Below are 24496 nucleotides of genomic sequence, written 5' to 3'. Positions count from 1 at the left end.
CCCCGACTTCCCTGCTCTGTGTTTACTCCTCTATACCTACAGCATTACCCTGGGAATAATTAAAATAATTAACAAGTGTAATTAACTGTTGGAGGGGAAAAGAGACTTCTAGGACATTATATCAGCAACAATTAAATAAATTATGCTTTTTGTCTTGCAAAGAATTGACAGACGGGGGGAAAAGGAGGTGGGATTTGTATTCCCCAGTGCAGTGGCACAGGGACAGTGAATAGGGGTCGGTGGCTCTTGTGTGGGGACACAAAGCAAACAAAGAGGCCCCAAATGAAATTACAGAGTGGCAGATGCAAAACGAACATATTTCACACAATGAGTAATTAAACCATGTAACTCATTGCCCAAATGGAGCCCAGGAATCATAATGGCTTAGGAAGTGATTACACAAATTCTTGGAAGAGGATCCAGTGGGGCTGTGGGACACAAAGACATGTCACCAATGCAGGGCCAGCAACCCATTGTGGTGGGAGAGGACCTGGAATTATCCCTGGCTCTGGACCTCTGGAAGAAGCTGGGGGGTGAGGGGACAGAGGTTTGTACTTCCCCTTTGGTCTGAGCTCCTCCAGCCACATTCCAGAGAGGTTGAAAGGAGGAAAACTTCTCAGCTGTCCACTGCATGTGGCTGTTGGTGGGGACAGACACACGGCATGGGGACAGACACACAGCGTGTATGTACCCAAGGTACCACCTGTGTCCCTGCCATGCCCTGTGCTACTGACCTGGGCTGTGCACCTCTCCCTGAGCACGTGAATTCCTGGAAATACTCTCCATTGGAACTGAATTTTTCCCAGGAGGAAAAGGGCACCACATCCTCCTGCCCTTGGTAAAACTCCCTCCCCAAATGCCACCCTAGGGCCCAGGTTCACTGGGTGCTGCTGGTGCAGAAAGTGAGCTGATGGCCACCACAGGGCTGGAGAAGGGCTCCAGAATTCCCAGCTCCCAGTGCCTGCTCCATTTGGGCTCAGGAATTATTTCCAACACCCTTTTTGGCCCTTCTTGCCTATAAATCACATAATCACAGAAACACAGAATGTCCAGGTTGGAAGAGACCTTCAAGATCAGCGAGTCCAACCCATGCCCTAACACCTCAACCAGATCATGGCATCAAGTGCTGCAACCAATCTTTTTGTAACACATCCAGGGATGGCGACTCCACCACCTCCCCGGGCAGACTGTCCCAGTACCGTATCACTCTTCCCATGAAAATCTCAGCTTCACTTGGTGCTGTAGCCTCTGGTGGTGGTCCTGGCTGGGGATTCCTGCACGGCTGCTCTGCACACACAGTGAGGTCATCCCTGGGAATTTGGGGTTATCCAGCTGCCTGGGGTGATGGCACGGGGATCAGGAGCAGGTACCAAGCTCTCAGAGTGTCACTGGATGTGGCACCGTGGTGGTGGCTCGACAGGGCTGCGGGATGGTGGCAGCAGCTCTGTCCCAGCTCCTGCTGCAGGAACACCCAGCAAGGATGCACAAGCAGAGACCAGAGAGCAGCCAAGGCAAAATGTAACCGTGATTCTCCTCCGTCACTAGGAAGTGTGATGTCCCTGCAAGAGCTGGAACCTTCTGGAGTGCTGGGAGCTCTCCCTGCCTGCCCTGCAGCCCCTTCACTGCAGAAATTTAGGGTGACAGGAACAGTGGTGTGCATCCTATGAGGCCAGGCTGGGAGAGCTGGGGGTGCTCTGGAGAAAGCTCTGGGAGACCTTAGAGCCTCTTCCATGCCTAAAGGGGCCCCAAAGAAAGCCAGACAGAGATCTGGTAAGACATAGAGTGAGAGGAGAGATCTCCTGGCCTCAGCAGCCCATGACATCCTTGGGTGAGTAACAGCGCATTGCTGAAGGAAGAATTGCTGATATCTGCATATAGTTATATATTTATGTTTTATACCTATCACAGACTGCTTTGGGCAGGAAGGGACAATAAACCCCCATAAACCCATAAAGTCCCACCCCCTGCCATGGGCAGGGACACCTTTCACTAGCCCAGGCTGCTCCAAGCCCCATCCAACCTGGCCTTGGACAATTCCAGGGAGGAGGCAGCCACAGTTTCTCTGGGCAATAATAATATATTATATATAATATACACAATATAAAATGTACACCCATATCTCTCTATAAAACGTGGGAGCAGGTGCCATGTTCAGATCAGGAGTAACTCTGTGGTGGATGTTGAAGCTTGGGTTGATGTCCCAGCACCAAGGGCTGTGCAGCCCTTCACTGAGTGTCCCCAGACGCCCCAGGAAGTCCCCTTTCCCTCAGCAGGGACGAAACCCGGTGGTTTTGGTTATTCCCTGGCTGGAGCCCTTGATTCTCCATCTCCCTCCTCTCAAGAGCTGCATGACAAAACCAGAGGTTCCAGCCTACTTTGGCGACCACTTGCTCCAGGAACCTCAGGAGTTTCATCAAAAGCCTAGATGGATTTCGGGTGTCAGGTTTTATTCATTCCAGCATTGGCTGACAAAGCCCATTACATCATCCCTTTGGAAGAGAAATTCTCTGCAGCTGCCTGTGTGGCGCGGAGGGCGGGGGGGGGGGGGGGGGGGGGGGGAATGTCTAAAAAATAACACAGATTTTTGTTTCTTTCTTCCAGGGCAATTTTCCTCCCAGTTGCTGGAAAACTGAATGCTAAAAAGCTCCAAAAGCGGGAAGGAAAAAGGCAGTGTGCAGCACTTCCAGCCATTCCTGGGTTTATTATTATTATTTTTTCCCTTTCCAAAGACCAAGGGGGGGAAAAATAGCCCCCTTACCCCGCGCATCCAGCGCACCCAGCCAGGCGTGAAAAGCAACGCCAGTGTCATGGCAATGGCAGATGGCACGGAGCGGGAGCGGGAGCGGGAGAGGGAGCGGGAGCGGGAACGGGAACGGGAACGGGAACGGGAGAGGAAGGGAGAGCTCCGGCGGCGACCTCCGTGCGGAGCGCGCTCCTAATTAGCCCCGGAGCAGGCACTAATTAAACCAGGAGGTAAGACAAGTGTTTACTTTTCCTTGCAGAGATAGCGCGCAAGAACGATGCGGATGGAGCCGGAGCCGGTGTTTGGAGTCGTCCTCGCATCAACGGTAGGGAACGATTTCAATCTCGGCTCATCCCTCCCGCGCTGCCAGGGAGCCACAGCAGCTATTCCCTGCTCTCCCAATCCCAACCACAGGCTGCAGAGAATGTGGGATTGCAAGGAAATACCGATGGGAAGGAGAGAGGCACGGCATGGATCCTGTGCTGATGACGTCAAAACGTGACATTCTCAGTATTAGCATTATGTGGCACCCAAGTATCCAAAGTACCCCCTTGAACCCACCTAGGGCCAGAGCAGAACCTCCTCTTCCCTCCTCCACAGTTGTTTGGGAGTATTTTTTTCGTGCGGCATAACCTCGTTCCTTTTAATCCATTTTTTCCATTTTCCTATAAAAGAAGCAGTTGGAAGTAAATTATTTTCACTGCCATCGAACTGGGCAAAGAGCTCTCAGAAAATGGGATATGGAAGGAAAATGATGACATTATATAATTACAATATAGAATTATATATAAGTATTATATTATATAAAATACAGTTATTCTGTAAATGGTTGGGGGGGTTGGTGTGGGTTTTTTTTTTTTTTTGCTCTGCAAGAACTGGAAGTCCAGAGCTGCTCATGCAGATGTGGGTGCTTGACAATTCCTGCTGGGATGTGCTGGGCTTTCCATGGCTTTTATGAATGAGCTGAAGTTTGCAAAAACCATGGGAAAACCTGTGACAGTGGAGCCTTTGGCCCTTCTTTGCCCATTCCCAGGCAGATGCTCCATCCCCAGCACACACACACACGCAGGGTGAGCACAACGCCAATGCCTCTGCTCATCTCAAAACAGCTCCGGCTCCGGCCCTGCCCTGCCCGCTGGAGCACTGGGAGCTTCTCTCCACCTGGACCATGATCCCAGTCCTTGGGGATCAGCGGGATCTCCACAGCAGCATCCCCCTCTTGCAGCACATCATCTGGATGATTCAAACTCAAGCGCTGCCAGATTTCACTGGGATTTCTGCTTCCCAGTGAAATGCCAGACAATTTCTGTTTCTATTTTTACCTTGGATTAGTCAAGGGTTGCTGCAGGACCAGATCAGGGGTGCTGGGCTTTCCATGGCCTTATTGTCCATCCCGTAAACGCTCTTTGTTTTTGGCAAGGAGGAGAAAAGCCCAACAGGACAACTCCTCTTTGCCACCAGGGTTGGATCCCTGAGGAGCTGCCAGGGCTGATGCAGCTTGGCCCAGCTCATGGCCTCACCCCCTCCACTGCACTTCCCATCCCAGCTTCCCTCACACTGAGCTGGTCAAAGGCACTCACTCCAGTCTAAAAATCATCCAGGATTATGAGAAAACTTGGGAACATCTTACCAGCAGTGCTGTGGCTGAATCACCACGGCTGCGACCTGGCTGGGATGCTCATGGGATGAAAAGAGCCAGGCAGAGTTTGGAATTTCCAGAGAAATCTCTAAATTTCCACCTGTTGCTGTTATTTAATGCGGAAACAAGGGGAAAACAAACCCGTCTGGAAAAAGCAAATATGGAAATTGAGTTTGGGATTGTTGGAAAGGGATAGACTATGTCCATGAAAAATATTAGCAATAATTAGTCCCAAATCACTGCTGTGAGCTGCAGATATTGGGAGTCTGGATCTCACATCCATCAGAATGATTTGTAGTTATCAGCAGCTCCAGGGTTTTCCTGCCCTCCAGCAAACATTTTTTTCCTTTTTCTGGAGGTCTGGTCATGTTCTGTTTCATTTCATTGCCGAAATAAATTAAAATATTTCTTATATCTGCATCAGCATTTGGTAAGAGGACAAGAATTCAGGAAGCTGAAAAAATATTTAAAAACCCCATAAACATAAAAATATATACATATTAAAAATAGGAGCTTCCTCCCTGTATTCCCTGAGCACATGAGGTTGCTTCCAATGCACATTTTATTTTAAGGTGAGTTATTTTGTTGCCATAGTGACATCATTCAGGTTTCCAGCCGCTGCCGTGTTGGTTTTCTCCCAGGCAAGACTTGTCACAGGCAGTCAGCATCCCCAGCCCCTTCCCGGCCAGCAGCTTCCCAGGAAGGCTGCAGGATTCCCTGGAACTCCAGACTGCAGGACGAGGCGTCACCGCTGCCTGCCAAGGCACAGGGGGACACGGGACCTGGGGAAGTCAGAGAGGCAGGCACGGGAAAACTGACCAGAAGGATTTTCCTCTGCTCATTCCTTATCCTTCCTCCTCAGCCCCTGCAGTGAGCTGTGAGAAGGTCAAAGATAACCCAGTAGCTTTATTAATTAGCACTAATTAATACATTCAGATGCTCTGGTGTCATTGTGCTCATCTCTCCCAGGTCTTGACATGGGTAAGAATAAACCATATTTGTCCCCAAATGCTTAAAGTATCTGTAAATCCCGTTTCTTGCTGCACAGGTGTCTCGTGGATTTATTTTATTATCAAGAGAACTGCACTAAAATAAATATTTTAAATACAAAGGTCTGTAATTATGTTGATAAAGATGCAAAGAAAAGGGATCCCCTGGTAAGGGAATATTCGTGGGGTCATTTGGGTCAAATGGGCTCTGTAAGTATATTGGAAATTAATATTTAATTTAATGTATTTTTATATTAAATATTTAAATTTATTGTGTTACTATGATGCTAAAGACTTTTAATGGGAAATGCCTTTTTTTTTTTTTTTTTTTTTTTTTTTTTCCCCCTTGGCTCTAATGCATTTAATTAAAGCAGGCAGAGTGTGCCTCATTAGCCTAAACCTGCTTCACGGGTGCCAGGCCCTATATGTGACCAAGAGCCCAGGTGCCTGTCCTACTGCAAGGCTGAAAGAAGCTAAAAAAAAAGCTGTTTTAAAGGCTTTTCTATGTTTTTAATTTTAAATAAGCTATTCCCAGATTATCAAATTGAGGCTGCATTCCCATGGCAGACCTGAGCCCTGTGTAAGCCTTCCCGGGATTGCAGCATCTGGCTAAATCCAGCCCAGATTAAAGCAAAGCTTTCGTTGCACAAACTCTCTCTGAAAGGAGCAGGACACTCCTGATGCTGGGAAAAGGACAGAGCTGGGAATTGCAGGTAGAGGATAAGGAATGCCAAAGGCAGCAGCAGGATCCAGAGGAGAGGAGGCAAGGTCCTGTGCTGTATGAGGGGCTGGTGCCCTTCTCCTCTGCAGAGGGAATTTGGGAAGCAGAGCCGTTCCTGGAGCGTTCCAGCCACAGCCGTGGGGTATTCCTGAGATTACCCCAGCTCCCTGATGGAAACCCTCTGGAACTCAGCCTGAACACACCAGTCCACAGCTCAACAACAGCCTCCGCAACGAGGTTCTTTGCTTGCAGAGGTTGAAGCCAAAGCCGTTGTTTTAACACCCTTTTTTAATATTTATTTTAGAATGTCTTTGACTGGGGGAAGGGTGGAAGGGACTCCCAATTTAATTCCATAATCCTCGTAAGCCTTGCTTAATGCACTCACTCTGCCTGGCCTCTGTGAATTTTACAGTGGTGTTTTGGGTGGTTGCAGCACCGCACTGGAAAATGTCCCATCATTTATTTTGCAGCTATTTGAGGGAAATGATTCCCAGGGCTGGAAGCCCGGTTGTTAAATCCATATTGCCAAAGGAAACAAACTCTGTCACCCAGATGGGGCTGGACCTTGGGGTCCAGCAGAATCTGCCACGCAGATTCCTGGATGAGGTAGCTCAGAATCCAGTTGAAAACTCCCAAAATTAACATTAAAGCAGGAGCAGGAGACTTCAGCAGCTGGTGAAAAATGTCATTTTTGGCTGAGAGAGTGGGTGTGGCCGCAGAGAACAAAGCAGCTCTGGGACACCCACATCCCCTGGGATGAGTTCCCCCAAGCACGGCTCACCACAGCTGCCCTCGGGTGGGAGCGATGGAAGAGCTGCTGAAGGCAAATTCCAACAGATTTTGTCTTGCTGCTTTCTTCTCCCAACAGGGAAGGAGTGTCGCAGCCCGGTTTGTTTTCCACACGTTCAAGAAAGACAAAACGGGGCTTTAAAGAGTCTTGATGCATCTCACGAGCCTCTGGTCCTCCTAAACCCCTCCCTCAGTTCTCAGCTCCCAGGATTTCTCCAATATCTGCTTGAAACCTGCACGTGACCAAGAAGTCAGTGTCACTCTCAACGGGATTTTTCCATGTCCCATTTCAGGATGCACTGTGTCTCCACGGAAAGGATCCTTGGCCATTCCAGAGGCATCCTGGAGTCAGCAAGGACAAAATCCAGAAATATAGGGGCATGGGGGGCTGGCAGGGTCCATAGGCAGCAGCAAAATCAAGATGGGAAGATGGGTTTGGAAGAAAGACAAGTTCTGAAAGGTGTGACCTGTAACAACCTCAGTCACCGAGCAGGAGGAAGGAGCAAAGAGAAGAAAAAAAATTGAAAAGACTGAGATCTTCTGACTGCACAGAGCAGGAGAAAGGTGTCCAGGTGTCACTAGAGGACACAAAGAGAAATTATATTCACACTCCAACTCTAAGGTAAGAGAAGGCTAACTTCACTTATGTAGGTTCTGAACAACGACCAGGGAGAGGAGAACAAGGTTACCATCCCTCCATCCCACTGGCCAAGCTAGAAGACAATCAGCTGTCCCTCATCAGAGAGGAATGTGAAAAACATCTCTTGTTTATGTTACAAGCGTGAGAAGACTCCACTACAAAAATGTAAACACTTACAGAAGGCTAATAGAATATAGCAACATCCAGAGGCATCAGGAAACACACGGAGAAGAGGATCCTCAGCAGGAAATGGTAGATCCTTTAGACTTCAAGGACACTGTGGAGAATCACAGAATCATTAGGCTGGAACAGACCTCCAAGATCATCAAGTCCAACCTCAACTAAACCATGGCACCAAGTGCCACATCCAGTCTTTTCTTAAACACATCCAGAGATGGTGGCTCCACCACCCCCCCAGGCAGACTACTCCAGTACTTTATTACACTTTCTGTAAAAAACTTTTTCCTAATATCCAGCCTGTATTTCCCTTGGTGCAGCTTCGGACTGTGTCCTCTCCCTCTGTCAGCTGCTGCCTGGACAAAGAGACCAACTCCCACCTGACTACAGCCACCCTTCAGGAGGTTGTAATTGTAGTTGTTTGAGAACAAACAGGAGGTGCTTTTTTCCACCTCTACAATCAAATTCCACACTTGTCCCATTATAATCCAGGGATAACAATGAAAACCTCAGGGAAATAAGGACTGATGGCACAGTTCTGTCCTTATGGACACCATGGGCCTTCACAGCTTCACCTCCCACCTGCGGTGGTTTTCCAGCAGAAACTCACACACAGAACTTGGGGACTTCACAAACTCTAAATACATTTCTATTGGTTTAAGGAAAATGAAAGGGAACAGCCAGCAGGGCAAGAATTTGCAGGTGTTGAAAACCACCTCACTTGAAATTAAATTAGTCCTTCAATCAAAAAAACCCACTGTAATGGTTTTAATTTCAAATAACCAGGCGATTGTTTTTGTGACAGGTAAAAAACCCACAAGAGAACTGTTCTAGGTTGTCAGTGGGATCCATGACTCTAAGAGAGACTCCCCTCCTAAAGAATTGATGAAAGACTATTTTCAAATGGTGAAACTGATGGAAAATTACAAGTTTTGTCTCTCCATTTTGTTTTGTAGGAAAGTTAATGGTTTGTAAGGGGAGGGAAGAGTGTTTTCGGAGTTTCATTCTGTTTTGTTTTAGTTTTTTTCCCCCCAGCTTTCTTTTTCCATTCTTTTAGTATGTTAATAAAACTATTTGTTCATTTTTAAAGTTGAGCCTGCTTTGCTTTTCTCCTACTCTCTCTCTCACAGAAAAAGACTGAGTACTAAGACCAGAATTTAGTGAACATGAAACCACTATACCCACTTTAAAGGACCTTCCAAGAATGTAAGGCCTCTCCAAATCAAGATGACACACAAAACAAATTCCAGCAGGTTATGTCTCAAGCCCCAATAATTTAAGGCTGAAAATAAAATGAGATTCTGAAATCCTGAGGACATCAGGGGAAAGACTCTTCCCAGAGATACAAAGTTGGAAGGCTACAGGAGAATGTGAATGTACCCTTAAATGATGGAAGTGCAAGAATTAAATGAAATACGGGGTCACTTTACGGCAGAGGAATTTATGGAAGTTTCCATGTTAAAGTTTTTCCTTATGAGAGATAAGAGGGAGACATCATCTCAAATTAAAGACCATGAGAAGAGGCTTCATACTCAATAAATAAAAATAATGGGAAGAGAATTCCTTTTTGGGACAGCACTTTGAGAAATGCTCCAAAATCCCATGCTCGGATTCCATGATTAGTGACTTAGAAAGTTCATTCCAAACTCCCACTCCTGTGGGCGAATTTACACAAGACAGTTTTCTAATCCATCACCTCATGCAGTAATTGAGAATTAATTTTATAAGACTGTATTTAAAGAGTATTAATGAGCTTATTTACAACATCTGCCTGTCAGGGATATAAATAAATATAAAAAATACATCAAACTGTTTCATAACACTTTATTTCAATAAAAGCAGTACTCTAAAAAACCTATTGCACTCCTTCCCAATATTTCTGTATTCAATATTTATTTTTGTAAAATGAAAAATATAATTAAAACATAAAAATCCTCAAAACTTTATGGAAAAGGGTATGGGATACAGAGGGATGATTTGTTTACTTAGCTGAGGTAGTTCCAGTAAAGCTTTCATGTCAAGGGAGAGAGGTCATGAATTCCCAGTTGCAGTCAGATGGTTTGTGCCCAGGCTTCCAGAAGAAGTAAAAAATGCAGGATTTGGCCCTAAAAACAAAACAAAACAAAACAAAACAAAACAAAACAAAACAAAACAAAACAAAACAAAACAAAACAAACCCAAACAAAACCAAACCAAAAAAACCCAAAAACAAACAAACAAAACAAAACAAAACAAACAAAAAAAAAAAAAACACAAAAAAAACCAAAACACCAAAAAAAGACAAAAAAACCCAACCCCCCAAAAAAACCACAAAAAAAACCAAACCAAAAAACAAACAAGCAAAAAACCAAACACCCCCCCCCAAAAAACACCCCCCCCCCCAAAAAAAAAAAAATCAAAGTATTATTTACAAATGTTTAGCGTGACCTGAAGTTGCTGAATTAGCCCAGTAGCGATATCAGGTGGTATTTTCGGGGTGATATTCTTGCACAGGGGATCACTGCACTGGTAGCAGCCACAGGCATGTCAGGAGAAGCTGGAAAAGGTTGGGAACAGGGAGTTTGATCCCAGCCAGGGGACACAGGACAGAATCAGGCCCTTAGACATTAGGATTAAGGCCCTTAGACTTAGGATTGTGCTGAGTGCAGTAGTAACACCAGCAATAACAAAACCTACCTGGTCACTTACACCCCCTAATCATTTTGCTGCTATAAAACTTTGGGGGCTGAAGGCACTTTGGGGTACAAAGCTGGAATTCAGAGATGCTGAGGATGGACCTGACACTGGCATCGTTGCCCTGGTGCTTCTGCTGGCAGAGCCCAGAGCACACAGGACACAGAGCCACCCCTTTTCCTGGGCGTTTCATCCACAGCTGGATTTGGCATTTCTGTGTGAAACAGAGATAAGGAGAAATGTTTAGATAACAGTCAGAAATTTCACTGCTTTGCAAACCAGGCAGATTAAGTTCCCCCAGTCGCAGCAGGGCTGCACACACTGATCCCAGCTCACAGCAGCTAATGGCTGCCATAAGGAATATGAGATATGGATCAGTCCAAGGAGCAAGGGACGACACTGCTATAGGCAGGTGGAATTTAGGCTGAATGGATTTTAGAATTCTCAAAAGGAGAAAAAAAATATCATATTTAGATCACCAGAACAAGTAATTTATAAACAAGATGAACTATTGCTAGATAGAATTTAGAAACAAAGGCGAGCGGCGTCCGGGCTGTTCCTCCATCGCCTTCCCATGGGATAATGTTGCACCCAACTCTTGGATGTCTGGCACCATCTAGAGGAATGATTGGAATGATGCAGCAGAGAAATTAAATATTTAATTATTAAAAATAGCAAAAATCCTAGAGCAGATCTTGTGTAATATCTAACAGCTATTTAGTTACTATTTAACAGCTGTTGTTGAGGGAGAGAACCACATGAATGAGTGGGAGCTTGGAGATTTGTCCTGCAAAAACAGGTTTAAACACACAAGCCCTGCGCTCCAGCAACTGTAACTAGTGCTAATTATTTTGCACCTCACTTATTTTTTAAAATAAACTATGTATCAAAATTTGAGGCCTCTGTATGTAAAGATCTCAAAATAAGCTTGGACTTTTCCATATTCCTTTACTCACAACTGTGTAGCACAAGGCACCAACTCCTAAATTCCTTCTGGACAGCTCTGATTTTTGAATCCGTTAAACAAAAACTTGGATTTAATTTAACTATTATCCTTGCTTGCCATTTAGCTCCATATGAAAGCAGGATGTTCACAGAAATCCTTGTGGGTTGCTTCCAACTCAGGGTATTCTGGGAAACGTACACAGAAAATCTATTAAAAACAAAACAAAAACCAAACCAAAACAAAAACAACAACAACAACAACAACAACAACAACAACAACAAAAAACACCAACAAACACAAACACCCAACCACCAAAAAACCCAAGAATGCTTAATTTGTTCCCGAGTTTAAATCCAGCTGGATTCAGGCATGTCTATCTCCAGCTACATTTATTGGAAAGGTACAATGCAGGTAAACCCACCACACCTGCACAATTCCACTCTAAACTTTTTTTTTTTTTTTTTTAAACTGTACATTTCTTGTTATGCTAAACCACAGTTCTGTTTTCACACACAGCTAAAGCAGGATTTGACTCATGAGGACATAATAATCATAAATAAAATATGAGAGAGACACCTTTACCTGGTGTTACAAGCTGACTGGGGAAAGTTCATTTAATTTTGTAGTCAAATTAACCAGGGGGTTGAGTTTTAATTTAACTACAACTGAGAGTGAAACTCCCTACAACACCAAATGGGGAGAAGCAATGGGTATTTGAATGCCATCAGTTCCTACTCTTAAAATCCCTCAAAAACTTTAGTTTTCATTTATTGAAAGAGAAGTATGGAAAGAAACAGCTACGATCCAGCTTCTTCCTTAAAGCATCTTTGCTCCTGAATCCTCATTAGTCTGTTCTCCCTCCTCCTGCCACCAGCTGCTGCTGGCATTTACATAACAGAGCTCTGCTCTGAGGAAAGATGAATCAGCACATCCATAAATCCTGCTTTCACTCCGAGATTTACTATCACCCCCAGCATGCTGCTGCTTGGATGCAGAGGATCTGGGAAAAGATGAGTCATGGAGCTGCAGGATCCTAGAGCGGTGTGGAAATGGAGCTCCTGGGCAAAGAGAGGATGGGCATTACTCACCAGAGATGACTCCTGGAGGGGAAAACCCAGGAGAGGTGGGAAGAGGTATCGATAACAACCCTTGTAGCAGGCTTGGGGAGTTATGAAGCAACTGGGAGAGCGTTAAGGAGAGGAGGAAGAGTGCCAGCGAGTCAGGAATGTTGGGAAGAGGCTCAGGAGTGACTGCACAGCAGCACAGTCCAGCCACAGCCAGGCTGAGGGAAGTTCCCCATGAACCGTTTAGGAAGGAGGAATGCTGATTGCAGCTGCCCCTGGTACCTGCAGAGCTGGGCCCTGCAGCAGACACAGCCACACCTGGGGCATTCCCAACACTCTTCCCTCCTGCTGATGCAGGAATCTATGAGCCACGATGTGGAGCAACACCAAGCACAGCTGAGCACGGACACAAGGTCTTGGGACTGAGCACCAAGCAAGGAGCGGCCAGGCTCCCAGCTGGAATGCTGCAGGAAGGACACAAGCAAGGCATGGATAAGCTTACTTTGGGAGCATCTTCTATCCCAGGCTTTTGAAAATTTCTCTTTTAGTCACTGCAGAAATCCCCATGGGCTCTAGAAAGGCCCAAACAGAACAATCCTGCCTGGTGGTGCTGCAGCTTCACTGGTGTCCCCCCAAGCTCAAATAAAAGCAAATCATGAGTAGGGAGATTCAGAAGGGCACCAAAAGGTGCCAAGGAAATGTCAGATTCCTGAAGAAATACAGAATCATAGAATCCCAGAATGGTTTGGGTTGGGAGGGGCCTTAAAGCCCATCCAGTCTCACTCCCTGCCATGGCCAGGGACACCTTCCCCTATCCCAGGTTGCTCCAAGCCCCATCCAACCTGGCCATGGACACTTCCAGGGAGCCAGGGGCAGCCACAGCTTCTCTGGGCAGAGCCTCCCCACCCTCACAGGGCAAAATTCCTGCCCAGTATCCCACCTAACCCTGCCCTCTGGCATTCTCCCCTGTCCTGGCACTCCAGGCCCATGTAGTCTCTCTCCGTCTTCCCTGCGGGATCCCCTCAGGCACTGGAAGGCCACAATTAGGTCACCTGGCGCTTTTCTTCTTCAGCTTGGAAAAGAAAATTGGGAACAATTCCAATTATCCTAGGCTTTCCTCCCAGCAGAGCTGCACTGTCCCTCTGGTTATCTTGGTGCCTCCACTGGATTTGCCCCAACAACTCCATGTCCTTCCTGTGCTGGGGATCCCAGGGCTAGAGACAGCTCTGCAAGTGGGGGTCTCACCTAAGCATGGATACGCTAAGGAGCTGTTGGCACTGGAATGCACCAGGACATGGTGCTGGGCAGTATTTACGGGGCTGTTTTGCCCCTGACATGGAATTCTGTTCAGCTCAGGAAGATGGATTTGTACTTTAAAGGCATATTATAAAACATCATCTCTGTTTTCTCCTTTGCCTTCCCGTTGTGCATGAAAAGATGAGCTCACAGTTCTGGGCTCTGAGGACAGGTAGGAGAAACATTACCTCTCCGGAGAGTGGGATCAGTGTGCACTCCTCCTGGCCGGGAATTCATTCTGAGAACAGCAGTTTCATGCTGTCTCTCCTGGGAAGCTCCACAGCTTTGGAGGCTCCAGGGTCCTGCTGGGAAGCTGTTACTACTGGGAAGCCACTTGGAATTTGAAGCTTGGTGAGGTGGTACCTCCTGTCTGTCCACTGGCAAGCTGAGCAATGAACCTGCTTCGAAAACATTCTGAGAGTAATTGTTTGGAGCCTACAAGGAAGATGGAAAGGGCCTCGGGACAAGGACAAGGGGAAGTGGCTTCCCATTGCCAAAGGGGCAGGGTTAGGTTGGGTACTGGGAAGAAATTGTTATTGTGAAGGTGCTGAGGCCCTGGCACAGGTTGCCCAGAGAAGCTGTGGCTGCCCCTGGATCCCTGGAAGTGTCCAAGGCCAGGCTGGATAGGACTTGGAGCAACCTGGGACAGAGGAAAGTGTCCCTCCCTATGGCAGGGGGTGGAAGTGGATGAGCTTTAAGGTCCCTTCCACCAAACCGTTCTGTGATCCTATCAACTGTCACTGACAACTCAAGAACTTTAGAGGATGATGAAGAGGAAACAGGATCCACAACATCACCGTTTACCCAAGCTCCTGGCACAAAACAACTTCAACAGCCAGCTGAAGGGGCAGGCGAATACAGGTGAATTATGTGGAACAGTTTAATGCCAAATCCCCAAATCCTTCTCTGTAGATTGGTTGGGTGCCTGGAGCCAACCCGTGGAGCTGCCAGTAGGAAGGAGTGCAACCTGACTGCACAGCAAGAAAACTTTGAGCCAGTGCTTCACAGCAAACCCAGTCCTGAGCAGCTGCTATAATACATGCTCAAACTGAATTTATTCTTAATATTTCCAGAGCATCGACTCACAGTGATTCAGCTCTCAGTATTCCAAGCATGAGGAGAGGTTGTTCTTTGTTATTCCACGATGACAGTGGTTTTTACACTGCCCAGGCTCTGGAGTTCTAACACCAGATGTCAGGTACTTGAGATAAAATACAATCCAGTTTATGTGTTTTAGCACCTCAGTGCCGAAGTGACACCGATTTCAGGGGCTCTGACAGACTGCTTCCCATGGAAAAATACTTATTTCCATTAAAACTATCTACTCTCACCCTCACTCCTTTGTTCCTTGAGGAGAACGGGTGTTGTATCCATCATATTTGAACTTCCTGGCCACTAGGAACAAACACTTTCATATGACTCTTAAAGCCACCTGAATCTGAGACACCCTGCTGCAGCCAGGCCCTGTTTACCGGGAGCCCGGGAGGGCCGTCACCTCCCCACCGCGCAGCCCTGTGTCCCCTCCACGGCACACACGTGGGCTCCCTCCCCCTGCCCTCGTCAGGATCCCCAAGATTCCCGAATCCCTTCACTCTCTTAAAAACTGCTTCATTTGAGGCCCCCATTTCCCAGGCGCTGCCAGGCAGGCGGCCACGAGTACTGAGGCCGAGAACACGGAGACCGTGTCGGCTGGGAAGGCCTGCAGCCGTAAGGGCCGGAGCCGCGAGGACAGCGGCCGTTAGCGCTCGCCCGTGACGGCTACAGGGCCCTCCGAAGCACAGCGCTGCCCCGCGACGGCGGCCGAACGCCACGGGCACACCCCGGCTCTTGCCGGCGCGGCCCTTCCTCTTCCTCCCCTTCCTCCTCCTCCTCCTCCTCCGCCCTCAGCCGCCGCCCGGAAGTGGCGGGCGCCCCCCCGCGGCGCGTCACCGCCCCGCCCTTCCTGCCCCCCCCCCGCCCGCCCGGCGCTGCCGCGCGCGCCCCCCGGCGGCGGGCGGCGGCGTTGCGGGCGGTGCCGGCGGCGCTCGGTCCGCGGAGCCGCGATGAGCCCGGGCGGGACCCGCGCCCGCACCCGCACCGGGACCCGCGCCCCGCACCGGCACCGCCGCTCCGGCATGGGGCTGCGCCCGCACTAGGAGCCGAGTCCCCCCCGGGGCGCCATCCGCCACCTCCCCTCCCCCTCCCGAGGAGGATGGCGGCGGCGGCCGCCCCGACCCAGCTGGAAGCCGGTGGGTATCGCTGGCGGCGGGGGCTGCGCTCCGCACCCGCTCGGTTCTAACCGTGTCTAACCCGCTCTCCCCCGCCCCTCCGCAGAGCTCTACTACCTGATCGCACGGTTCCTGCAGTCCGGACCCTGCAAGAAATCCGCCCAGGTGAGCGCGGAGCCGGCGCTTCGGCCGGGCCGGGCGGGCGGCGACGGGACGGGACTGGACGGGACGGGGCGGCGGAGCCGCTGCGCTGCGGTCGCCGGACTCACGTCCTTTGTGTGTGTCTGTGTGTCCCTCTGTCCCCAGGTACTGGTGGAGGAGCTGGAGGAGCACCAGGTAAGGCGCCTGTCCCGGCGGGACGGGGGAAGCCCTCGGGACGGCGGGGTCGGCGTTTGCCCTGCCCCGTCTAACCCAGCCCATCTCCGCACGGGACACCCGGCGGGAGCGCGGCTGCCCCGCGGCGGGGCCGGGGCCGTGCCCGGGGGGGCTCCATCCCGGGGTGGGGGGCGCGGACGGGCTCCGGAGGGGGCTCCCCGGGGAGGGGTCGCTCGGGCTCTGACGGCCGCCCCCGTCCCCGTGTCGCTCCCGCAGCTGATTCCGCGGCGCCTGGACTGGCAGGGCAAGGAGCACCGCCGGAGCTTCGAGGACCTGGTGAGACAAGTTTCACTCCTGACTTTTCCGACAACTTCCCCCCGCGCCGCCGCCGCCGCCGCCGCCGCACCGGGCGCCGCGTCCCCCACTCCTCCCCCGCTCCGTTTGTGTGTTTCCTCCCCCCCACCCGGACTGCGGGGTGCGCCCCACCGAGGCCGCGGCGGGCCGCGGGGTGCGGAGGGGAGGGCGGGGAGCGGAGGCGCGGCGGGGCCGGGGGCTGCCGGTGAGACCCCCGTGGCCGCCCGGTAGCGCCGGCGGAGCGGCCGCGCCGCGCTATTGTGGGGCCGGGGGTTATCCGAGGGCACGCACCGGGGGCCGCCGCGGCCAATGGCGCCGCGCCTTACAACGCGGAGAGCGCTGCGCGGCGATGTGAGGCGGCAGCTGATTGGCTGCGGCGGCGCCGCGGCGGAGCCGGCGGGGCGGGGGGCGCGGGTCTCCCCCCCCGGTCCCCCCGCGCCATCGCCGCCGCCTCGCCCGCGCCCCCGGGGCCGCTCCGCTCCGGGCCGGGCTCGGCCGCGCTCCCGCGGCCCGGCGTTGGCGGGGGGGGGACGTGCCGGACGTGCCGCCGGGCCCGGCGCTGCCGGGCTGGGTCAGGGATTCCCGGCCTGCGGCGGCCTGCGCGAAACCCGCCCCTCACCGCGGCGTCTGGGCCTGCTGTCAGGCAGGAAAGGAAGGGTTAGGAAGCGTGGTGTTGTGGCTGTTAAATGCCGCTGAAATAGACGGAGTGGCTGCTTTTGCTGAGGTGTAAAGCCAATGAATGTGTGTCATTGAGGAAGGTCAGTCTCTCCGCAAGGCCGGGGGTGGGGGGTGGCCCTTGGCCCCGCACCCCCCGAGATGTGTCTGTGTGAAAGGGATAAAAGTGAAGCCGTTCCAGTCCTTTTCCAAAGGGTCCAGGCGGCCTCGGTTTCATTTCTGGGAGCTCAGGGCACTGGCCTGCGGCGCTGATGTAGCACTTTGCAGTTGCACCGATGTAAACTTCCCAATAGCGTTTATGGCATTGATACCTGTGCCCAGCACTGGCACCTCACCTGGAAGGAATGGAAAGCACGTCCTGGCCTCTCCCGGCTGCCATGGAGCAGCGGTGACGTGGGGTTTTGCCATGACTGTTGCTCAGACTCCTCTGCATCTGGCTCAGGAGCTGGTTTCCTACTTTAGCAACGTTGTAGGAGCTCAGGTGTGATCAGAACTTGTGCCCAGAGGACACCTTTGGTCCCGCTGCCTTTCCCTTTCCAAAGCCTGTTCAGAATTTCAGGTGGAAGCTGTGGGCTTCCTCACACCTCTTGTGGATAACTGTGGGACTGTAAATTGAGCGAGCAGACATAGACTAAGTTCTGCATTGAATACATTTTGGTGCTCTATGGTCTTCCTAGAGAATCTGAAATCTAACTGTGGGCTTTCTCAGGTTTAGCATGGAATTGCACCCAGTATCCAGGAGGAATATTAGCAGTGCCACTCTGAAGTCTGATGTCAGGGAGATTGGTTTTCCCTATCACTTTGATTAATATAATTTTTTTTTCCTTTTTTTCTCTGTGGCACATATATAAAAGCCTTAAAATCTGTTTTTAAAATGTGTGTGTGAACATGTTGAATCATGTACTCCTCTTTAACATTTCAGAAATGAGAGAAAAACCGTTTTGAAGTGAGTTTTGGAGTTAATGGGAAAATTGTTCTTTCTGTATGACCTCATATCATAGTTAAATTTAAAGTATTTTCCTATGTCTTAAACTAACCAGCACTACCCAATGCTTTTAGTTTGCCTTTTTATCTAATATTATTTAGCTGTTTCTCATGGTGTACAGTAAGGACCAGGATTATAAATTAATCATTACAGTGAGACAGGTTGATGCCAAGTGGGATGAGCTGAGTTTCTGTGAATCCTCAGAGTGTTGAGGATGTTGAAGAAAGGCTTTTTCTCCCTCATTGCTTAGGGTTTGCTGTGTTTGGAATTTGGACTTTTGGCTGCTTATGATTGTTTATTAACCTGAGCTCCTCGACTTCAGGGCTGGCTGGATGTCTGAATGCCGTGTTCAGCACAGAGCCAGGGTTGTGAAGGACACAAAGCACTCCTACCTTCATTTTAATTATCTCAGACACCAATCAACCAAAATTAAATTGGAGATTCCAGCAGTTGGAGGTAAAGGGGTTTTTTCTACCCATTTCTGCTTTTTACAGACAGAAACCTGAAATCGTTTACAATCTCAGCTGGGTTGTGCAGCTACTCTGGTCAGGCAGGTAATTGAATTCATGAGAGTTTACAACCCGGAGAAGTCTGATTTGTTTGTTAGCCCAATATTCAGACAGAATATTTCTTGTTCTGGTGTTTCAGCTTTGTGGTGCCGAGTGGTGTTTTTCAGGAAATATACCAATACTGTGACCACGGAGTACGTTGTTACTGCTCCTGGGCTTTTGGGAGTGATAAATATGGAACAGGCCAATGGCTGCTGGGTGGTTTTTATCTAGGGAATGTTTACTCCCACTTCACTCGAGTTTTTAGGCAAGATGGGAAAGCTCACTGTGAGAGTCCTTTGTTCCTTTTTTTTTTTTTTTTTTTTTTTTTAAACTTAATCTTTTACTTTAAATGTCAGGTATCACAGGGCAGACCAGTAATTTAAGACATGCTAATAAGAATTGTACCTATGGAGCAAAACAACGCAGAACGCAAGTTTATGTGCGTTTGTGTTCTCTTTTTTTTTCCCGTTTATTTTCACATTGGAGCACTTTTTGCCTGCTGCCTATGACTGCCTGTCAGGGTAATCCCGGAGTCACAGAATATCCTGAGCTGGAAGGGATACACAGGATCATCAGTCCGGCTCCTGGCCCTGCACACACACCCCAACAATCTCACCCTGTGCATCCCTGGGAGCGTAGTCCAAATACTCCCAGAGCTCTGGCAGCCTCGAGGCTCTGCCCATTCCCTCGGGAGCCTGGGCAGTGCTTGATACCCTTTGGGGGAAAAACTTTTCCCTGATCTCCACCTAAATCTCCCTGACACACTTCCAGCCATTCCATGGGTCCTGTCCCTCTCGCAGGGACAGAGATTGGAGCTGCCCCTCAGGAGGAGCTGCCACCCCCTGATGATTCTCCCCTCAGTTCCCTCTTCTCCAGGCTGAATTCTCCAGGTGTACTCCACAGTGGTTTTACTTTCCCACTGGCTGCTGGTGGTCTTGAGACATGAGGTGTGTTTGTAAAGGGGAGGATCAGTGCATCACAAAATCCCAGACTGGTTTGGGTTGGGAGGCATCTTCAAGCCCATCCCATTCCACCCCCTGCCATGGACAGGTACACTTTCCACTAGACTAGGTTGCTCCAAGCCCCATCCAGCCCAGCCTTATGAATGTCAGAAGAGTGTCCAACTTGCAGGCAATTAGTGCTCTGGTTCTAAACGAGCCACAGCAGCTCAGTGTGGAGTCAGCTGCTGTACAGATGAGTCAAGCTGAACGGCTCCGATTATCAGCACAGTCTCCAGTGACCTGCTGTTCCACATTATCTTTGTTTATTCCTGATAAAGGTGACTGGCTCTGCTCTGGTTTTAAGAACTTTCTCATGGGCTGTCTTCTGGCTCAGCCTGGTTTGGTCTTTGTGCTGAAAAACTTGTAATTCCAGGCAAAACAGAAAATCAGCTGTAGTTGGACAATGGGGAATTTGCATCCATGAGCGGCTGTGCTGGTATGGAACAGCTTATGGGATTTGGCTCCGAGTTCCTGCCTTGCCCATCTGCATTGATTTAAAACTAGCCCTGAGTCCGAGGTGCTGGTATTTATAGATCCTGCCAATCCCAGCATTAGCAGAGCAGAGATGTTGCGGTTTTGTCACCTCTGGAAAATGTCTGCTAGCATGGTCATTCCAATCTGTTCTCTCCTGGGATCCCAGTGGGTAGAGGCTCTTTTAATTCCAGTCTATTTGCATATTGTCGGTATCTTGTGCAGGTCCAGTGCATGAGCTTCTTTTTGCTGAGATTCCCTGTTTAAAGTTGTGAGTAATTTCCTGCTTGCTCAGCTGCCTTGGCCTCTTGGCCTCCTCCACTGCTTTTTGATACAGTTGTCAACTGAGCCTTAATTGATGGTTGTTTTGGCAAATGCGGGAAGCGTTGGATGGCTACCTGGAGGAGAGAAATCCACTGCTGAAGCCCAGCTGGGCCTGCCCAGCAGGAGTGGGGACAGAGCGTCTCCGAAGGGCCGCGCCGCTGCCTCATTCCAGTCTGCAGCTCCTGCCTCAAATCTGTGCTTTGAAGAGATGTTCCACTGGGCTTCCCAAAAGAGATGGTTCCCAGAGCTCCCTGGTTCCCATCTCTGGCAAAACAGACATCTTACTTTAAGCAGTAATCACAAAGAGTGTTTTTTGGGTTGTTTGCTCCCTGTTCATTGAAACCTTCCTTGGAGGACGAGTTGTCAGCAGCTGTAGAATCACAGATTCCTGTCTTGGAAGGGACCCCCAAGGATCATCAAACACCCCGAGCATCCCACCCTGTGCCTGAGGGCATTGTCCAAACAAGGATCAGAGTCACCCCGGGGGATTTTTTTTCGGGGATCTAGAAGCTGCCTCTCCCAGCTCCAGGGAGGACTCTGCTCATGGGCTCTGAGGTGGTGCTTCCAACCACAGGACCGTGAACAGGTTTAAGGGTTGAATTTCTCTGAGCCCTGACGTGACTTCGCTAATAGTTCTTTCTTTGTGCTTATCATTGGTGCAGCTTATCTCAGCCTGGCTCAAGCAGCCAGGGCTGGGAGAGATTTTTAAAAAGAGAATTTTTAAGAATAATGGATTCACTTCACTTGATCCTTCACTTTTTAGATCCATGGCACCTGTGTGGTTACTGTGTCAGAGAACTCACCCAGTTCTATTGCATTCTTGTGCTCTCATATTTTAACTTTTATAGGATTTTTCACATCCTAAGGCAACAAAACGTATTTTCTTTATGTTTTATCCCAAGATGCAGCATTTATTCTCACTTAGCACATTTTCAGTTCTGCATTAGCATGCAAGGTTGCGGCCTGTATTAGTCATCTCTGGTTTTTCCAATTTTTTGATTATTTTCTAAAATGTTTTCTCATTATATTCTAAAATATTTTCTAATATATTTGAGGAGCTGATAATATCCTTACTGCTGTTTCATTTTGCCGCATGGGATTTGATGAGCACACGCTAAGAGGTGTAGCTGTACCTTTGCCTTTTTCCATCCTTCTTTTAAGGAAAATCTAATCTGGGAAACAATGTTTTTTTCAGCTGGATGTTTGCAACTTCATTTTCTAGAAAAAGACTTAAAATCCATTTACGGCTCACTTGCACAGAGGTGAAAGGAATGATTTTTGATTCAAGTTCTTCTGGGAACCTGAAAACAGAATTACTTGTTTAGCTGTGGGCTGTGATTTAAACATTTTTTCTGGAAGTTATTATGGAAAAAAATCACCAGGAGAATTTGCTGCTCTTGCTGCCTGCGTATGGAGCTAATATAGTAACAGCAGTGCTAATATTCAGATTAAGAACTGCATATTTGAGGCTATTGTGGGTTGTAGAAACGTGGAAATGTGCAAGGAAAGAGGTGTGATCGGGGCATGCTGTCAGGCCCCACGTACCAGTGTTTGCTCTTTGCTGTTCCCTGTAAAACTGTGCCTTCATCTTTAAGCCACCAAGTACTTTTCCATTGTGGAGTTAGTCAGGACTGCTTGTGGAGCACCTTGTCTCTGCAGTGGGATATTTGCTGCCAGCAAATTAAGCACCTTCCTTAGGCATGTAATGTGCTGAAACTCCCAAACCAGCTCCAGGGTGAAGAGGGGAGTGTTTGCTGTGCTACACTGGGAAAATGGTTTGGATTTTTATACATTTCCAGAGAGAATGGTATGATTTGGGTTCCTTTGGTGCTCTGGAAGTAAAATTTTGGATCTTCTAGGTTGGTCTTTTTTGGGCTTTTAATCTTAATATTGATATGTTGCTGTGTATTGGCAGATGGTGACTGAGGGGGCTTGTTGCTGGTTATCAGAGATGGAAATAAGAATTTCATACTCAGATTTTACTTAACTGCAGATTCTTTCTCTGGAACCTCCTTTTCAGACTCTTTCAGAAATCTTACAGACTGAAGAGAAGCTGGTGCAGTGTCATAAAATATTTTGTAGCATGAGCACATTTACAGTGTTTCAGGAATGAGTCAGAATGAGTGGCAAATACCAAAGTTTGGATAATCCTTTTCTCAACTGCTGTTATATCCCATCATTTACAGTGAAAGAGCATTCATGCTTATACATGGAACTTCACTGGCTGTACCACTGAGAGGGTGCCAATATAATTTTGGAACTCTTGGAAAAAAAGCTAAAATTACTAGAGAAACCTGTCAATGTAGGAGAGCATTCGCAGGGTCATTCCTTGATGCTCACTCACAGGATGAAAAGTCTTGGAATGAGAACATAGTAACGCGCTCATCAGGTTTCTCATTCCTGCGCTGAAAAAATTATGATTTTGCATCTTTAGAATCATCATGATTGATGATTCTTGAACCAGCAGTGAGGGAGGAACCTGACTCTTCTCTGAGAGTTTGATTCACACTGGAAGAGGTTTTAGTCCGATTTAGTTAACTGATGCATTGTGTATTTAATTAGATACATTTCTTTACACTGTACATGTACATTTAATTAGATACATATATTTTTGGTTAAAATCTGGGTTATGGGACAGTGTTGAACCTGCTCATGGTGCAGGTGGTGACGTTATCCAGCCCTGCCTGGCTGTGCTGGGTCCTGTAGCTCCACTGCGGTTGCCCAATTGGAATGAAAAAATTCCCAACGACGTGTCCTAATGATCTGTTTGATGACACAGTTGAGTGAACAGTGTTTTGGCAGCAGGACTGAGGGAATTACAGACCTTCTCCTCCTTCCTGCTGCCTGGCACTCCCTCCGGTGTGCTGGGGCGGGGAGCTGGGCACATCCCTGGGATCTGGGTAGGCAGGGGGCTGTTGATCCATGAAAAGAGGTGTGTGGAGCTGTGTGTCCTGTGTCAAAGGAGCTCTGGCGGGCAGCTTTTCCTGCCAGTTTGTAAATACAGGAGTCAGGCAGTGCAGGACATTCTCTATGATGAGGCACAATTTATTTGTTGTTCGAACAGACTCTCAGAAAATCTGTTGTCACTCCTTAGAAAACAGCCTCTGTCCAAAGGGAAAAATAGAGGATGTTTTCCCAACATGACAAAATTGGAGCCTACACATGTGGGTCTTAAAGATACCTACTCCCAGGAGCTGGAAAGTGGAGACTGATTTTTGATTTTAGGGTAGTGTTTAGGGGTTTTAGGTAATTTTTAAAGGTTTTGTTCTTTTGCACATCTGCTTCGTGCAGTGATGTCAATGCAAGGGTGTTTCAGTTAAGCAAAAAATGGGAAGAGACTGAACTGAAAGCTAAAAAAGGCTTAAAAACAGTTCTTCGAGCAGAGCACTGCACTGGGGATTTTTGTTTCTTATTAAGGGATACCCTAAATTTACAATTAAGCTGTTGCAACTTGAAATTTCTGTCGTGGCTTCTACAACACTTTAAAATGCATTATAATTTGGAGGGGATTTTCATAACTTTACACATGAATATGAAGCAAAGTACTACCCGTAGAAGGAAAAAGGAACCAGTTTTCAAACGTCTGTGTTGTTTGTGTGTTTAGGTGGCTGTCAATGCACACATCCCTCCAGATTATCTTCTTAGGATCTGTGAGAGACTTGGACCCCTCTTAGACAAGGAAATCCCCCAGAGTGTCCTGGGGGTGCAGACTTTGCTGGGTGTCGGGCGCCAGTCTCTCCTGAGGGCAGCAAAAGGTAAGATTCTCAATTTATCTGGGTTTGAATTCTATTTTAATGATTAACCCCATTTTGCTGCCGTTCCTGTTGGGATATCTGCGTGTTTGCATGCGCCCTGCTTTGTTTCCTGTTCTTGCCAGCTTTTTTCGTCTTAAAATGCAGTTGTTGCTGGCCCTGTTGGATATATTTTCTTGGGCTG

At 48.5% G+C, this 24496-nt stretch overlaps 1 protein-coding gene and 2 long non-coding RNA genes across 3 annotated transcripts in view; 1 reads left to right on the top strand and 2 right to left on the bottom strand.

Moving 5' to 3' along the window:
- Nucleotides 1-2692: 2692 nt before the first annotated feature.
- Nucleotides 2693-9894, bottom strand: LOC120765076 (uncharacterized). The gene is made up of 5 exons (XR_005704367.2): nt 9684-9894; nt 7699-7798; nt 4374-4527; nt 3305-3408; nt 2693-3225 (listed from the first exon to the last, which is right to left on the bottom strand). It is a non-coding gene; the product is annotated as an uncharacterized LOC120765076 (long non-coding RNA).
- Nucleotides 9895-10104: 210 nt separating this feature from the next.
- LOC120765078 (uncharacterized) lies at nt 10105-16281 on the bottom strand. Its single transcript, XR_005704369.1, has 4 exons — nt 16154-16281; nt 16002-16030; nt 10375-10585; nt 10105-10234 (listed from the first exon to the last, which is right to left on the bottom strand). It is a non-coding gene; the product is annotated as an uncharacterized LOC120765078 (long non-coding RNA).
- LOC120765075 (bromodomain and WD repeat-containing protein 3) overlaps nt 15786-24496 on the top strand; it is a 51237-nt gene continuing 42526 nt past the window's right edge. Inside the window, exons 1-5 of the mRNA XM_040089370.1 lie at nt 15786-15905; nt 15991-16049; nt 16191-16220; nt 16476-16535; nt 24165-24315. Of these exons, the coding sequence (XP_039945304.1) occupies nt 15869-15905; nt 15991-16049; nt 16191-16220; nt 16476-16535; nt 24165-24315 (337 nt within the window). The 5' untranslated portion in view covers nt 15786-15868. The remainder of the gene's footprint in view (nt 15906-15990; nt 16050-16190; nt 16221-16475; nt 16536-24164; nt 24316-24496) is intronic.

Source organism: Hirundo rustica, chromosome Z (genome assembly GCF_015227805.2).
Source record: "Hirundo rustica isolate bHirRus1 chromosome Z, bHirRus1.pri.v3, whole genome shotgun sequence".
Taxonomy (NCBI): Eukaryota; Metazoa; Chordata; class Aves; order Passeriformes; family Hirundinidae; genus Hirundo; species Hirundo rustica.
This window is presented reverse-complemented; position numbering and strand designations above follow the sequence as displayed.